Here is an 18,845-nt window from a genome sequence, read left to right as displayed (position 1 = left end):
TGGAGAAGCCAATGTTCCCAACTACAGCTGTGGAAGGAAGGACAAGCTTTTGGCTCTTATTGATGGAGCTATCAGAGACAGCTCCATCCAGATGTCAACATTAGCAAACATCTACAAAGTCCCACAGGTTTGTGTTTGTCCTTCCCTTTCTGTAACATGAGTGGGGTGTTGGTGTGTAAGCGATAGATCCAACCGTGTCTTCTCTAGGTAATTCAAGATTATTTTGAATAATAATATTGATCAGTCTATGTTTTGAAATGTGTAAAAGTATCTGTCAATAGGACCCTCCATTGAGAGATACATTTACACATATAAATAATATCTGCCATTCCCATTTGGGTCAAAGATGGCAATTGTAATTCATATGTATAAAAAAGGGACTAAAAAGGACCTCAGCAATTCTCTAACAGATATTGCGACTGAAATATATGCAAACTTCCACTTGAAAAGAATTTATAGTAGGTGGATGAAAAGTGCATTCCTTGTGGAAGAACAAGCAGTCTTTAGGCAGATGTGATCCACTCTTGACAATTCCTTTGTCTTCAACCATCTAACTACAGAAATTTCAGTCAGAGGAAATAATGGTTTGCTGCCTTTATAGCATTTGATACAGTAAACAAAGAAATATTATGGAAGAAATTGACTGCCCTTCAAATGGAGCTCAGGATGTTGACCCTGCTCAAAGCTCTTTCTACAAGCACTGACAGTGAGAACAATTAATCAGTGGAACTGCTTGCCTCATTAAGTTGTGGGTGCTCCATTAGTGGAGATTTTCAAAAAGAGGCTGGACATTCATTTTGTCTGGATTGGTATAGGATCTCTTGCTATGGGCAGGGGGGTCGGACTAGAAAACCTCCGTGGTCCCTTCCATCCCATTTTTGTTCATTTGTTTGAGAGTGTGTTTGGGGCTCAATGGAGCCATGAGAAGTAGGATTGATATGTATTTAAAAGTAAGACAAAAATGGTGCCAATATGACATTTGGGTTGCATATGCTGTTAAGAGGACTTGGCTCCTATTCTCATAATAATTAACTGATTATGATAAGTGAAAGTCAAAAGTGGTGGTCTTTGGAAAATGACAGCATTGCCATATAAGGCTAATCGATGAGGAGGCAACAGAGCAAGTTCACACCTTTCCTTACCTGGGGGAACTTTTCTCTGTGACTGGATCTGGGCTCCCTCAACGTCAAAGGAGCTCATTTGGAAGGCACAAGTGAATGCACTGTTAATTTTTATTTTAAAAAAAATCATATGCTGCTTTCTTAGACTGAATTACTAAATACAAAATACCAATGTTACCATTATGCACTTATATTGAGCTGAACTTTGGGATTTAATTTATATCACTACTAGAACAAATCCGATCACATCATCTGAGAAGTATCTTGAGGGTGGGTGAAAGGACTTCAGCTGCTGCCCTCAGAGCAGAATTGGGAATTTATACAATTTGTAAAATAGGGGCATATAATTATTTTTAATAAAATTAATGGTACAGAACCTGAAAAAGAGTCCCCAAATTCTATCAGAAAAAACAAATTTCATTTAAAACATTCTTGATTTTATCTTTGGAACTGTCATCTCCCTGTCTTTTTTGCCATTCGAAAAAAATCTAAAAAAATGCTGCACAAAGAATCCAAGATGGTGAAAAGAGAGAAAAGTAGAACCATCTTCACTACACTGAAAGGCATCAGCTGCTGCAAATGTACCTTCCAAGTAACTTGGATTGTACTTTAAAGAAACAATCTATTGGGATCCTAATATTTTAAAAAATGCATTTTCTCTGTGCTCAGAATTCAAAAATTGTATATAATAAAGCCCTTTTTGGAAGGAAATTTTGGTCTGATTATGGTAAATTCTGGGGTTATAAAAATACTATTTTCATTCTTTATGCTTATTCTATTGTACTTCTTTTTCTAAATTCTGTTTTTACATGGAGTCTTGTTAATGTTCTGTGTTTTATATTCTGTATCTTGATAAGGCCTAATGACTAATTAACAGGAAATGTTCTAATATGTGCATGAGAAAAATATTGGGCTTACTAAAAGCTAAAAATTGGGACTTGTAGGACCCCAAATATAACACAGAGTTGCTTTTTTCAGGTCAGTGATAAAATCGCTTCAGAGGCTATGAGTGATAAAAGTCAATTCCCTTTTTTCCATCCGATGTTCCCCAACATAGGGATCCTTTATCCAGCAATTGTCCAACTGCTCTTTCATTTTGGATGGACCTTGATTGGTCTCTTTGCTCCAGACACAGAGAAGGGAGAGAATTTCATGAGGACTTTAACTCCTATGCTTGTCAAGAATAGAATTTGTGTTGTTATATCACAAGGATTCTCAACGACTGGACGTACCGCATTACTCAGGGATGCCCTCTCTAAGTGGAGACAAGTCAACGTCTTTGTTTACTTCATGGAATCTGAGCCCCCTTTTGACAGAATTCTTACCTTCCATTCAGCACTTGAAGGTTTGCCAGGACCCATTAAAGGGAAAGTCTGGATCATGACATTGATTGGAATATTTACAATTAAAAAGGATTGGCGTCTCAAGCATGTCCATAGTATTTGGAGCTTTCCCTTGCAGGGGAAAAAGAGTTGGGAAAATAATTTCTTTGTGGAACCTGAATTTCAAGCTGAGTATTTTCTCTGTTCTGTTTCAAAACACATTTTTTCTGTCAAAGGCCATAGAAGATGCACCCAGAAAGCACCAGTGGAGACCCAAGAGAAAAAAAATAGGATGCAGATCCCAAATAATGGCTATACCTATAGTGTCATTAAGATTCTGGCCCATGCCTTAAGTGCTGCATCCAAACCCCAGAGGAGAAGGAAAAAGGGTGAAGAGAGATTGGGGGCTCCAAGGCTACAGCTGTGGAAGGTATGGGGTCCCAACAAGGTTTCATCAAACTAAATTCCTTTTCAGGGTCTTTTGTAATCTCTGGACTTGGTGGTTTAAGATCTTGAACTTCTGTAAAACATCTCCTACTTATTGGAAGAGTGCTGCATCCTCCCTTCAACAACCAAGACCTTTTATATATTTGATAAAAAGTTCCCACATTTTTTCTGATTTTAATCTCCTGTAAACTAGGACAAGAAACAATGGTTGGAAACTGATCAAAAAGAGAAGCAACCTGGAATTAAGGAGAAACTTCATAACAATTCCAGCCAGGGCATTTTTTCTCATAGAATGCTCAGAATGGCATTCCGGCACCTTTTTTTTTTTAAAAAAAAACCCACCTCCCTCTGAAAGCCTATTGCAGGGCTTGGCAATCTTGGCCCTTTTTTATGACTCATGGACTTCAACTCCCAGAAATCCTGAGCCAGCCATGCTGAGGGGAAAGGGAGAGGTTTCCAAGCTGAGCCATGCTGGCTCAGGAATTCAGGGAGTTGAAGTCCTTGAGTCATAAAAGAACCTGCACTAGAGGAGGACATTAAAATTATTTACAGGGTTACTTCTTTAGGAACTATTTATTTATTTATTTATTTATTTATTTATTTAGTTAGTTAGTTAGTTAGTTACATTTATATACCGCCCTTTCCCTGAGGACTCAGGGCGGTTTACAGGGAATTAAAAAATCCACCATACAAAAGTTAAAAAACCAAATTGAAAAATATTAAATTGACCCTGTACACTTAAAACCCCAATTAAAAATCTAAACTTTTAGAATCTAAAACAGCTAATTCAAAAAAGCCAACAGGAAAGAACCTCACATTTTTCACCTGCTTCTCTCTTTTGGAAGGTAAAATTAGATAACAAAATAATCTATTTCCTATGTTAACATATCTGCAATGAAATGAAAAAAACGTAACAGGAAAGAAATGAGAAACATTTTTCTCAATGTAATATGTCTAATTTAGCTAATGCTAGGAAAAATAATAATATCTTTTGTACATACTCTTTAAAACTATTTTGAATCGAACCATCTATTACAACTAAAACACTTTAAATTAAAAAAAAATTCTTAAGAATGAAATATTATTAATTTGGACTTTACCTTGACTGTTTGGACTGTTATGTGTTTTGAAAAATAGATTATTTAGAATCTAGTTATGTTGCACTTCAGTCTTTAAATAATTAACCTAGTATATACATAACAATATATGATGTTTTCCATGGTGAGCTTAACATCAATAACAACATTTATTAAAAAGGCTAAAATAATTTCTGGTGGTATTATCTGTACATTAAAATTTTGTTTAGTCACAATCTTTCACTTTTCACATTCTGGACAAGCAGTGCTCATGTATCCTAGCAAAAGATGTTACATATGTGCATAAGCGTAGTCAGTAGCATATGCCTTTTTAAAAATATCAAACATGCAAAGAAACAAAAATAAGTCCAAAATATCTGTATTACATCCAGAAATGCCAACTTTGCAACCAATATTTCTCATCCATAACTATGGCACCCTAAGGATACCTGCATACATGCAAATGCTTCTCTAGGATCAGCAACGCAGCAGGGATTGCTTTTTTCTTCCAGTAACAGATAGCTGGGAAATACCAAACGTGGCCTTGAGAATTCCAATGTTTGTTACAATTTTTTCTGGATGTGGTTGGAAAGAGGCTGTTTGGCACTGGAGACCACTGACACGAGGAACACAGCTCTGGGTCAGGGTTCGGAGCAGCTCTGGGTGAGGACTCAGCACGGGCCACGGCGTGGCAACTGCAGGAAGGGGAATCCCCACGGCAGCTGTGGGGAGGGGAATCCCCACGACATGTGGCTCCGAGCCACAGGGACGGGGGTGCAAATGACGGGCAGCGACGCAATAGCAAAACACTGGCATTGCTCCCAGTGACAGCACCTCTGAGTTCCGGCACTTTATTTTTTAGAAAAATAAGCACTGCTTCCAGCTCTATTCTATTTATTTATTTATTTATTTATTTATTTTAATTCCATTTATATCCCGCCCTTCTCCGAAGACTCAGGGCGGCTTACAAGCTTAGCAGTAGCCTTCATTCTATGTATATGCCTGCTTATTAGGGCTTTCACACACACCCCAAGCGGCATTATTACAAAGTCATCTTATTGCCCCCAACAATCTGGGTCCTCATTTTACCTACCTCGGAAGGATGGAAGGCTGAGTCAACCTTGAGCCTGGTGGGATGCGAACCTGCACTAATTGCAGGCAGCTGGTGTTACTTAAGGAGGCATTAGCCCACTGCTCCACCAAGGCTCTATTCTATTCTATTCTATTCTATTCTATTCTATTCTATTCTATTCTATTCTATTCTATTCTATTCTATTCTATTCTATTCTATTCTATTCTATTCTATTCTATTCTATTCTATTCTATTCTATTCTATTCTATTCTATTCTATTCTATCCCGGTTAGACTACTGCAATGCTCTCTACATGAGGCTGCCCTCAAGGACCACACGGAGGCTTCAGCTGGTGCAGAATGCGGCCGCGCGAGTTGTGATGGGAGTCTCCCGATACTCCCATGTAACACCTCTACTCCGCGAGCTGCATTGGCTTCCAGTTGCCCTCCGGGTGAGATTCAAGGTGCTGGTGATGACCTATAAAACCCTAAATGGCATGGGCCCGGATTATCTTAGGGAGCACCTGCTACCAGCATCAACTTCCCATCGTCCTGTGCGCTCCCATAGGGAGGGCTTCCTTAGGGTGCCACCGGTCAAGGAATGCCGGCAGGTGATCCCCAGAGGGAGGGCATTCTCTGTGGACATGCCTGCCGACCTTCGTTCGTTTCGCCAGGACCTGAAAACCTGGCTCTTCGATCTATCTGGCCTGGACTGAGGGGTTTTAACTTTTTAAACTTTTTTTTAATTGGTTGGGCTATTAATTAATTTAATTCATTTTAATTCTATTTCTTTTTAACCTTTATATTGTCTTTTAAATGTTGCCCTGTAAACCGCCCTGAGTCCTTCGGGAATAGGGCAGTATAGAAAAACTAATTAAATAAATAAATAAAATAAAAATATTCTATTCTATTCCAACATGGCTCTTCTTCTTGATGTCCTTCCTCAGGGCTTAAAGCAGCTCTTTTGATCTCTTCCTCCCCTACTTTGTCCTTGACTAAACCTGATGAAAATTTTATGCAGTGTCTTCTCCAAGTATGGTGCCTGCAAGAGGACTTGTTATTATTCCACTGGCTCATTAATGACATTATTGTTAGTTGGAAAGTCGTGTCCAATCCATTGTGACCCCATGGACAACATTCCTCCAGGCCTTCCTGTCCTCTACCATCTTCTGGAGTCCATTTAGGCTCAGGCCTACTGCTTCAGTGACTCCACCCAGCCACCTCATTCTCTGTCGTCCCCTTCTTCTATTGCCCTCAATCTTTCCCAGCATTAGGCACTTCTCCAGTGAGTACTTCCTTCTCATTAGGTGGCCAAAGTATTTGAGTTTCAACTTCAGGATCTGGCCCTCTAAAGAGTAATCAGGGTTGAAGTCCTGTAGGACTGACCGGTTTGATCGCCTTGCAATCCAGGGGACTCGCAGGAGACTTCTCCAGCACCATAATTCAAAGGCTTCAATTCTTTGGCACTTAGCCTTTCTTATGGTCCAACTTTCACAGCCATACATTACAACTGGGAAAACCATGGCCGTGACTATATGTACTTTTGTTGGCAGGGTGATATCTCTGCTTTTTAGTATGCTGTCAACAACAACAACAGTGTTCCAATATCTCAGGGGCTGCCACAAAGAAGAGGGAGTCAAGCACCTGAAAGCAGGACAAGAAGCAATGGATAGAAACTAGTCAAGGAGAAAAGCAACCTAGAACTAAGGAGAAACTTCCTGACAGTTAGAACAATTAACCAGTGGAACAACCTGCCTCCAGATGTGGTGAATGCTCCAACGCTGGAAGTTTTTAAGAAGAGACTGGACACGCATTTGTCTGAAATGGTATAGGGTTTCCTGCCTGAGCAGGGGGTTGGACTAGATGACCTCCCAGGTCCCTTCCAAACTTTATTATTATTATTATTATTATTATTATTATTATTATTATTATTATTATTATTATTATTATTAATAATAATAATAATAATAATATTAATATTAATATTATTAATATTATTATTATTATTATATCTGGTCATTTTTCCTATCTCCTCTACCTGAATGAAGATTAGCCTTGCAACTTTCTTCTTAACAAATCCTTGCTTTCTGGTTATCACCCAATTATTTGCAAGGAGTTTATGAATACTGTAGTTATTTGTGTATTTTGTTTACTTGAAAGGTTACCTTTGCTAGATTGTTATAGATGATTGACCATTTTTGTCAATTACATTTTGTCAATATACATTTTATCAGTATACTATATGATTTAGAAATATTGTTGAATCTTCAGTTTTGAAGATAATGGTAATGCTTGTTCTCCCAACTCCCAACAATATTTGCAAGTTAAACAACCATAGAAGAAAGATTGAAATGTAAAAAGTGATAAGAGATAAGAAACCAAGATTTCTGCTTTTAAATTTCTGGAAGTTTCCATTCCAGTTCCATCCATTTCTGAAGAAGAGGGAATTGTACAATCTTTCCCTGCTGAAAGTCTACTTGGATCAGAATGGAGACGTAGCAGCAGACCTGTATATTACTAGTATGGTAGTTCTCCCCAAGGAAGATCCCATCAACAAGGTATTGGGGACGTTTGAAAGACAAAGACTTACTATCAACCAAGATGTTTTGTCACAGTTAAAGTTGCTCAACAAGGTGGGGAAAATATTGGTGTCTTTTCTCTTTTTTCAAAAGCTGTTTCAAGTGGGCTAAACCCAGTCAAAAAATTGGATAACCTTCACTGAGAATTGAATGTCTGCAATAAAACCTCTATAATTTCCTTAGGCAGATAAGCATGCTTCAGTTCTATTGACCAAGGTTTCCCTTCTGATGCTGTCATGCTGAATCCTGTTGTCAGCTGATCCAAAATGACATATGGGGTGATTATTATTTAGGACACAAATCATTGCCATTTAGTGTCCCTTCAGCAGTTTAGTATCACCATAAAACTGGTGAGACAGGGCCTCATATGCTGGAGATTTTGGCAATTGACGAGTCCCTGAGTTCAGATTTGGACTGAATCCAATGAAATGGAATCAAGACTGGATGGAGGTCCTGTTGGTCCAATAGTTAAGTAAGCTTCACCTTGCCTTGATTGGATTCAGAGGTCTCCCTAAATTGCAGGCCCATATTCTGGGATGTTTTTAGTCAGCTGAGCACATGCTTCTAGCTGCCTCTCTCTAACCACACTGGGATAGTGGAATTTAGGAAGGAGGTCCAAGACTTTTTTTTTAATTGCAAATTTTATTATTTAAAACTTTGGACAAAGTGTTCCTTCTTGTCTACATCATTTTTGTATTTTTATACACATATATACATTTTATGTACATATCATTTATATACAATTATACAATATTTGATCTATTCTAATAATGTGTGAAATCAGTATCCTGTATATCTCTATTTAGACTGTTCCCACCATAGGTAAAACTTATTCCAAATTTTGTAGTAATCTGACTGATCTTTATTTTTAATTTGCATAGTTAACTTGTCCATTTCTGTGCACGCCCAAATTTTATTTATCACTTCAGTCTCATCAGGTATTTCACTATTGTTCCATTTCTGGGTGAACGTCATTCTCACTGCCGTGATGATGTTTATCATTATATATAACTCTTCTTTGGTATATTTGTTATGCCAAATAGGAAAAATTCTGGTCTATAATCTACTCTCCGTCCTGATATTTCTTCTACCCATATCCATATCCTTTGCCAATACTTTTGCATCTTATTGCAGGACCACCAAACATGAAAATAAGTACCTATTTCTTTGGAACATTTCTAATACCTAGGGGATATAGTTTTGTACATCTTAGCTAATCGAGCTGGAGGGAGATGCCACCAGTAGAACATTTTATATAAATTTTCTTTATAAGCTGAGGCCAGCGTTATCTTTTTATTTCTATCCCAAAGAGTTTGCCATATATCAAGATCGATACTGTGTCCCAATTTTTTAGCCCATATCAGCATTGGTTCTTTAACTTCTTCCTCAATCATTTTATACCCCCAATAGCAGACTATTCAATTTCCTTATTTGTTTCTAATCTGGCCCCAATAAGATTTTATCCAATGCAGTTTCTTGAATATTTATCCCCCACTCTTTCTTATTTTTCCCATATTGTGTTTGTATCTGTAAGTAAGCCCACCATTCCAATTTTATCCCTTGTTGTTCTAGTTCCTGTCTGGATTTCAATTCTCCCACATCGTTCATACTATCTTTGTACGAGGTGCTATTTTCCAAATTGAACAAGTTTGGATAAACTATCGCCTCGACGGTGGACAGCCAGACTGGTACTTTAATGTAATTTTGTTTTCTAATTTTATTCCAAATTTTAAGCAGTGCTTGTCTAATCCGATGTTTTTGAAAATGTTGAGATAGCCCTTGTTTTTCATTCCATAGGAATGAGTGCCAGCCTAATTGCAAATCATGGCCTTCTAAAATTAATAATCTTTTATTCTTTAAAATTATCCTTTCTCTAATCCAGGTTAGGGCCGCTGCATGGTAGTATGTTTCCCAGTCCGGTAGTCCTAAACCCCCATTTTCTTTGGCATCCTGCAAATGTTTCATTTTAATCCTTGGTTTTTTCCCTTGCCATATAAAATTTAATGTCAGTTTGTTCAGGTTCCCAAATTTTTTTTGATCTAGTTGTATGGGAATATTTTGGAATAGGAATAGGATTTTAGGTAATACATTCATTTTTATGACAGCAATTCTCCATAACAGTGAAAGGCTCAAGTTTCCCCATCTTTTCATGTCTTCTTTTATTTGTTTCACTATTTTATCGTAAATTCTTTGATTGAAGTACATCTGGCTGTATTAGTAGTTCCTAGATATTTTATCTTCTTAACTATTTGTATATCCATAATCCTAGCCAAATTTTCTTTCTGTTTATTCGTCATATTTTTAACAATCATTTTAGTTTTACCCTTATTTATTTTCAGCCCAGCAGCTTCACCATATTTATCTAGTTCTTCCAACAGTTTCGGTCCCGATTGTTGTGGATCCTCCATAATAAAGACCAAATCATCCGCGAATGCTTGAAGTTTTAAAATTTCTTTTTTTAATTTCTAACCCTTTTATATACGGTTCATTTCTAATTATCCTCGTTAGGACCTCTAGTGTCAGTATAAATAATAATGGGGATAAGGGGCATCCTTGTGTTCCTTTTTGTATTTGAAATTTCCTGGTTACTTCCCCATTTATTATTATTTTGGCTTCCTGATTAGAGTATATTGCCCTAATTATGTTTATAAATTTTTCACCCATATCCATATACCTAAGTTGTTGATATATAAATGACCACTTAACATTATCAAAGGCCTTCTGAGCGTCTAAAAATAATAATGCCATTTGTTGTCCACTATGTATTTCATAGTATTCTAGCGTATCCAATATTACCCTAATGTTGTGTTTAGTTTGTCTTTTGGGTAAAAATCCGTTCTGATCCACATGTATAAAATCTTTTAAAAATCTTTTTAATTGCTCAGCTATAATTGTTGTAAATATCTTGTAGTCAGAGTTAAGTAAAGACATTGGTCTATAATTTTGGATTGATGTATGGGCCATGTTATCTTTTGGGATCAGAACAATATTCGCCTCTGACTATGACTTTGGAATTTTTGTTTCATCCAGGACCACGTTGAACACATTCAGTAAAGGTTTTCCTAAGATGTTTTGTTGTTCCTTGTAGATTTCTGTTGGAAGACCATCAGGGCCCGGTGCTTTATTATTTTTTTGTTTATTAATGGCCGTAATCTGTCATCCTAATTTTTTCATTCAACATATTTTTGATTTCATCTGTAACTTTTGGTAGTATTGCTTTTTTGAAACATTCCTCGTTTTCTCTTCATTTTCCTGGTTATCTTCCTTGTATAATTTCTCATAGAATTCCTGGGCTATAATTTTTTTCTCCTCTTCTTGATAGTGTATTCTCCCTTTGTCGTCTCTTAATTTACTAATCCAACTTTTCTCCTTTTGTTTTTTCAATTTGTGTGCAAGCCATCGACCAGGTTTGTTTGCATTTTCGAAGAAGTTCTGTTTTATACATCTTCTCTGTTGTGCTAATTTTTCTTTTTCTAAAATGTTAAGTTTATGTTTAACTAAGTCCATTTGTCATTTGGTTCTTGTTGGAGTATTGTTTCTAATCTTTTGTATTACCCTTTTCTGTTGGTTTTTTTTCTCCTTATTCGTTTTCGCCATATATGCTATAGCTACTCCTCTCATAATTGCCTTAACAGTGTCCCAATGATTTTGGACAGAGGTGTCTTTAGTTTTATTTTCTTTAAAAAAAGAAGTCCAATTCCCTCTCTATCTTTAGTCTGAAGTCATCTTCCTTTAATATTTATTTATTTATTTATTTATTTTTATTTAAATTTATATACCGCCCTATTCCCGTAGGACTCATATTGACCTTTGTATAGTCCATCTAGATGTTTTTTTGGACCCTTTCCAGCTAAATTTCACATGATTGTGGTCTGCCCAGGTGCTTGTCTCTATACACACATCTTCAACTTCAGAGTTAATTTCCCTTGACATCCACATCATATCGATCCTAGACCACGAGCTATGTCAATTAGAGAAGTATGTATACTGCCTTGCATCACAATTCCTTTCTCTCCATATATCCTGAATGTTTAGTTCTTTGGCCAATTTGGAAAAGGATCTTGGTAGTGTTCTTCTTTTCCTTTTCCTGGTCTTGTTACCCTTATAATCAAAATTATTATCAATAATTATCAATTGAAGTCTCCTAGCACACAGATCTCATCGTAATCTATATCACGTATCTTATTATGTAACGTTTTGAAAAACTGTTCTTGATTTCCATTCGGGGCATATATTTCTAATATCACTACTTTCCTATGGTTTATTTCTACCTGTACTATCAATATTCTACCTTCTCTATCTTTATAAACTTGTTTAGCTACCAGTTTCTCATTCACATAAAGTACCACCCCCCTCTTTTTTTGTTGATCTAATGATACAAATATATTTCCTAGTTTTGGCTGATCTAACAAGTGTTTTTGTTATTTGTTTATATGAACTTCCTGAATTGCTATTATATCTAGTTTTTCACAAATAAGTTTATTAAAATTTTTCCATCTTTTCATTGGCGAATTTAAACCATTGATATTCAGTGACAGGATCCTGCATTCTTCTCCTTTTATTTTACGTATATCTGGGTCTTGTGCTTCTCGTTGCACGGATCCCATTTGTTTCTTTGTCTCTGCCTTCATATTTCTCTGTAGTCTCTCCAGATTTATTTTCTCTATCCTCTGTTTCTAGTACCTTCCATTCTATAGCCATCTGTCTTGCATCCCTTACTCTTATTTTCCCTCCATCTTGGTCTTCTACTTTATCTTCATTATTAAAATGGAGCTTACAAAAATCTTCTGCCTTGTCTATCAAATTGAATCTATACCTTCTATACCTTCTATCTTGCCACATTGTATCTAATCAGTTTCAATGTCAAATATTGGTAGCCTCTCAAGTCTCTCATTATTTTAGGTATTTGTTTGAGAATTGTTATTTGTTGTCCTCCATAATCTAATGGCTCCTCTCTTGATCTATGTAGCAGTTCATCCCTGGTTGATTTTTTAACCAATCTCACATGTACTTCTTTCGGAAGATTGTCTCCTACGCATAATTAGTTTGGACTCTATACGTCTCACTTCAACTGAAATAATAATGACTGGTCTGATGTGCACTCATTTATGGATTGATTGATTGATTAAATTCATTTGCTGCCCATCTCACCATGATAATGGCTTGAAAACTGAAATACTGAAACATCTCTTTGGTGCAAAAAAAATCTTGACATCAGAAATACTAAAGGATAATTTTGAGGGAAATAATACTTAGATTTGGACATCGGCTTCTAAGAGTGTACTTCATCTGCAAATGGCTTGAATGCATCTGTTTATCTTGAGAGGCTAGACATTAAATTAATAATAAATATGGGTGTCAGATTTTGTCACCTAATTCTATTCTTTCAACAGAAAGGACCTTGTATTGGATACCTTGTGTTGAGCATCCATTTCCCACATGGGGCTCTCACTCATCACCCATGTGGTGCACCAAAAGATGCCTGACTCACCCTTATTGAGAGACACGTTCCCATGACCTCACCTCCATCTTACCTCACTATAGTTTTAGAAACTAATCAGCCAGTTTTAGTTTTAGTTCACCAGCATGGCAGCCATATAAACTGAACAAATATATATATATACGAATGAAGAATATCTTTAAGGTTGACAGCCCTTCTCTGTGAGAAGATTTCCCTTTTTATCTTAACTGGGAGATAATTTTGGACTGCTTTCACAAAGGGAAGAAGCTTTGCAATATTTTCTGTACTCCAGAAGAAACCTTTCCAGATCCTACTGGTCAAAAGATTTTTTTTCATCATCACAGTTTTATGCTAGTTTAATATATCCAATGAAATGAAAATGTAATCTATATTTTATAATTAACTTTACTCTAAAATTTAGTATTTGTGGATATTTTAAAATCAAGCATTTATGAAGAATGGAGCAATGTATGTTAATTCCACTATGAGGAGGAACCCAACGGTTGCCACTTAATGGTTAAATCTTTTCTCAGTTTCATCCCTCTAGACTTTATTAAGTAGAAAGCTGTTTTATTGTAAACTGATAAATCAGAAGAATGAAGCATCTTCCTGCAATTATATTTCCTGCAACCATTTGGAAGTGGTCAGGGATTTCCTATTTGCCTACATGAAGTCCAGAGATGACTTGGCTGATGTTCATGTGTACCTCCATCTTACATGGATGGTGAGTCCTAACATATATTCTTTGGCATTTCTTCTTTTTCTGTTTAGTCTTTGCCTCAGTCTAAGTGTGTGGAAAAATGCCATCCTGGATTTGTCAAGCAGGCTCGAGAAGGAGAGCCAGTTTGCTGCTATGACTGTGTTCCTTGTCCAGAGGGGACCATCTCCATTCTGGAGGGTGAGTGACACCATAGGGAAACTTTGATCAATATGCATGTTAAAGGCACATGTGATTGTTTAGTTTTTAATATTCATGGTGTCCAGTTTCTTTCATAATGGGAAGAATAAGAAAAATATCTTGAAGGATGAGGTAGGAAGAAGGATGTTGTGGATTGCATGGGAAATCTCTCTTTCATTTCCCAGTTTGGATGTTTCCATCCGTATTTATCTTTCTTAGAAATATCTGTATTCGCTGTAATTTGAGGAATGATTTTAGATCAATGGGTTTTGTTTTCCTAAACCAACTTTATATTACAGGCTGATAGATGCCTCGATCAATCATTCATTTAATCAGTTAATCTTTAGTAAGATCATATATCCGTATAAGCTGCAATATCTAATTTGGAGGAACAATAGAGGGAGAGATGTTGGGTTAAAGGAACAATGAAAACCAAACAGAGGATTCAGGATTCACCGGGAATTTACAAATAGTCCAGAATGCAAAAGCTTGCACAGTGTTCTTCCATAGGACATCCCTACTGTGCCTGCTCCACAGAATCTCACTTTCTTTCCAAGTGCAATCCAATTCACCTTTCAAACCCTGCATGAGACAGAACCAGGGTATCTGCAGGGCTTCCTCTCCTTGAGGATATCTGCTTGTCCCACCAGAGCAGATATAATCGGCATGCAAAAGGTCTGTTCCCTAAAAGATTCCCAATTTAGTGGTCCTCAGATGCCTGTCTTCTCTGGTGCAGTTCCTGCCTTATTGGACCCACTTCCCCTTTAAATTGAATAGGCCCCCATCCTCTTAAACCTCTGGAGACTTGCTACTTCTCCTAACCATTTGGGATAGGGTAAGGTCAGTGCAGGATAAGAATCTGGTGGATTACCTCAGAGAGAAGGGAGCTTGCAGCACCAGATAGTACTTCTTTTAAATTTCTGTTGTTGTTGTTCTTCTTTTTATAGTTATATGTATTGGGGATATTTTTGCTGTTGTCATATAAGTATATTCCATTTACTGAGACTTTTCTGTCTCTCTGTATCACATCTTATCCAAAGTTTTTCTTGAATTTTGAAAGACTATAAAAGAAATATTACTTTCTTTTCTCAGATACCACAAAATGCACCAAGTGCCCAGATGATCAATATCCAACTGAGAACCAAATCCAGTGTATCCGCAAAAGAATAACCTTCCTGTCCTACGAAGAACATCTCAGCATCATCCTCATCTCCTTTGCTCTACTCTTGTTCCTAATCACAGGCTTTGTTTTATTCATATTCATTAAATACCTTGAAACTCCTATTGTCAAAGCCAACAACCGGGACCTCTCCTACATCCTCCTGGTCTCCCTTCTGCTTTGCTTCTTATCCTCCTTGTTCTTCATTGGCCGACCAAGGAAAGTCACCTGCCTTCTCCGACAAACAGTGTTCAGCATTGTCTTCTCAGTAGCCGTTTCTTCTGTGTTGGCTAAAACAATCACAGTAGTGTTGGCATTCCTAGCCTCAAAACCAGGCAATAAAGTGAGAAGATGGTTGGGGAAGAGCTTGGCCAACTCCATCATCCTTTCTTGTTCTGCTGTCCAAATTCTCATCTGTGCTATGTGGCTGGGACTTTCTCCCCCATTTTCTGACTCTGATCTGCACTCCCAGCCTGAAGAGATTATCCTTCAATGCAATGAAGGCTCTGTCACCATGTTTTATGTTGTCATCGGCTACATGGGTTTCCTTGCTGCCATTTGCTTCACTGTGGCTTTCCTGGCCAGGAACCTGCCTGGAGCTTTCAATGAAGCCAAATTGATCACCTTCAGCATGCTGGTCTTCTGCAGTGTCTGGGTCTCCTTCCTCCCCACCTACCTGAGCACTAAAGGAAAATACATGGTGGCCGTGCAGGTCTTCTCCATCTTGGCCTCCGGTGCTGGACTGTTGAGCTGTATCTTCTTCCCCAAGTGCTACATTATCATCCTGAGACCAGATCTAAACACTAAGGAACATCTAATGACAAAATCAGGGGAATGATTGTGAAATTGTTTCTTAGGCTGGTAACCTCTAATTATCCATTGTTATTGGTGATATATTCTTCCTTTGGGTTTGCTTGACAACTTATTTTTATTAAAACTGAAGGAAATAAATATGTGAAGTTTGTTAGTTAAATGAAAATTCAAGATAATCATCAAATACAACAACAACAACAACAACAACAAAACAACAACAACAACAACAATAATAATAATAATAATAATAATAATAATAATAATAATAATAATAATAAAAATAACAATAATAATAACAATAATAATAAAGTTGGAAGGAATCTTGGAGGTCTTCTAGTCCAACCCCCTGCTTAAGCAGGAAACCCTATACCATTTCAGACAAATGGCTGTCCAGTCTCTTCTTAAAAACGTGCAGTGTTGGAGCATTCACCACTTCTGGAGGCTGGTTGTTCCACTTGTTAATTGTTCTAACTGTCTAATTAATTGTTCTAATTTTTCTAATTGTTGTAACTTAATAATAAACAAACAAACAAATGAATTAATAAATATTATGTTTTTTAAATTATTGCTTTTCCTCCTTTTCCTCAGCACACATGTCAACCAATATTTGGCCTAAGCAACTCTTCAAGACAAGAGATATATGAGTCATTTCCTGGGCTTTATAGTGGTGTAAGCTTGGCAGGTATCTTCAAAGATAATTAGTGGGGTCTGAATCTCATCTCTTTCATGGTTCTTTATGAATTGGTATTTCCATGCCCCAGGTTATGGGTTCTACTGGGGAGAAGAGAGTAAGTGAAGAAGACATGGTGTTGTAACTCTCTCACTGGTTTTGGTTATCCTTCTCTTTCTCCTGAGGTGTTCTTTCTCAGCAATCTCCCCTCATTTCAGCTCCAGATCAAGTTCCATCTTCTTCATGGCTTCCTCTCTCACAGCCTCCAGTTCTAGCTTTTCTGGGCTGAGGTGCTGAACAGACTTTCTGACCTGGTAAGGAATTTCCAAATAGGCACATGGGCAGATCATAACCCTCTGAAAATGACTTGGAAAGGGACACAAAAAAGGCTAAGATGGATTTTAAATCGTTCCATATTAAAGGAAAAAGAATTTATAGAGTTAACAAAAAAAGAAATGGAACTCTTTTTTGAAGAAAATAAGAAAGAAGATACTACGATACAAAATCTATGGGACACAGCTAAAGCATACTTTAGAGGTATAGCCATATCATATATGGCAAGGAAAAATAAACAGAGAAAACAGCAATATGCATTATTAAGAAAAGAATTTGGAAAGTTAGAATCGGAATTGCAAAAGAATCCACAAAAAAGACTTTAATAAGAGATATGGATATGATAAAACATAAATTAAATTAGTTAGATTCAGAAAAAAATGGCAGAACAGATAAAAAGAGTGAAGCAGAATTTCTTTGAAAATGCCAATAAGCCGGGAAGATGGTTAGCTTACAAAGTTAAAAAACAGAAAGAAAAACATTATATAATTTATTGGATGGGAAAGGTCATTTACAATATAAAAATGAAGAAATAAAAAAGATAGTTAAAGAATTTTATAAGGAACTGTATGATAAAAAGGAGACTTCAAAGGAGAAAACTTTAAAATATTTGAAAGATAATAACCTTCCGAAGATTTCAGAGACATTTAGAAATATGCTAGATGAAGGAGTTACAATGGTGGAAATAACAATCCTAATTTACAGCCCAAATGTTGGAGATGTGGTAGTTTGGATGCTACTTATTTTCATATTTGATGGACTTGTAGAAATATAAAAGCTTTTTGGATTAAAATTTGGTGGAACATTCAAAAGATTTTCAAGAGAAAGATAAAGTTTACTCCACAATTATTTTTATTGGGTGTTATTACAGATGGTGATACTAAAGAAATTAATTTGATGTTGAATTTGATAACAGCTGCGAGGTTATTGGTAGGGCATTATTGGAAGGATTGCTTGCCTACTATAGAGGAATGGATGCTTAAAGTGTCAAATTTAGCAGAAATGGCTAAGATTTCTGCTTATTTGAAGGATCATTCACAAGAAAGATATATTTTGGTCTGGAGAAGATGGATAGATTATATTCAGAATAAATATCGGACTAAAAAGTTCCATTTAGCTTATGAGTAAATTTTAGATTGTTATAGTTTATTATAGTGGAAATTTTTCTTTTTTTATTATTAGCTCTAATTATATGATATTATTATTATTTTTAGTATTAGTATTGTTTAATAACTTGGATACTTTTATCTTGCTTGTATTTATGTTATAGGGGAGTTAAAGCACATTATGAACTTGGTTATTTTTATAGTTGGTTAATGTTAGTTAGATTATGATTATTATATTTGTAACCCTGTACTCAGCTCTGGGAAGTGGGGGAGGGGGGGTTAAGGGTGGGTTGGGGAGTTTATAAATCTTTATAAAACTTTTTAATAAAAAAAATTGATGGAAATAACAGAGGCCATAAAGAGACAAAAAAATGGTAAAGCTCCTGGCCCAGATGGACTTCCTGCAGAACTATACAAAAGTCTACAAGAGATATTAAGTGATCCATTGAAAGATGTTTGTAATGGTCTTTTATTAGAAGCTAAAATGCCGATGATGTGGATTGAAGCAAACATTACCTTAATACCAAAAGATGATTCAGATTTGACTCAGATTAAGAATTATAGACCAATTTCATTACTTAATGTGGATTATAAAAATTTTACTTCAATAATGGCGGAGAGACTGAAAAAATATCTGGTTGAATTTATTCACGCGGATCAAAATGGCTTTTTACCAAAAAGACAAATTAAAAATAACTTAAGAATGATAAGACATGTATTGGAATACTATGAATTACATCCAGGGAAACAAATGGCATTAATATTTTTAGATGCTCAAAAGGCATCTGA

General features: G+C 36.4%; 1 protein-coding gene across 1 annotated transcript in view; it reads left to right on the top strand.

Moving 5' to 3' along the window:
- Positions 1-15,972, top strand: part of LOC308663077 (vomeronasal type-2 receptor 26-like) — a gene marked incomplete at both ends in the record, with an annotated part of 47,849 nt that extends 31,877 nt beyond the window's left edge. Inside the window, 2 exons of the mRNA XM_081319222.1 lie at positions 7,458-7,557; positions 15,068-15,972. Of these exons, the coding sequence (XP_081175348.1) occupies positions 7,458-7,557; positions 15,068-15,972 (1,005 nt within the window). The remainder of the gene's footprint in view (positions 1-7,457; positions 7,558-15,067) is intronic.
- Positions 15,973-18,845: the final 2,873 nt, after the last annotated feature.

This window comes from Vipera berus, assembly GCF_964194415.1.
Source record: "Vipera berus genome assembly, chromosome: 2".
In the NCBI taxonomy this organism is placed as follows: domain Eukaryota; kingdom Metazoa; phylum Chordata; class Lepidosauria; order Squamata; family Viperidae; genus Vipera; species Vipera berus.
The sequence above is the reverse complement of the archived record's forward strand: the minus strand, read 5'-3'. Positions and strand labels throughout refer to the sequence as shown.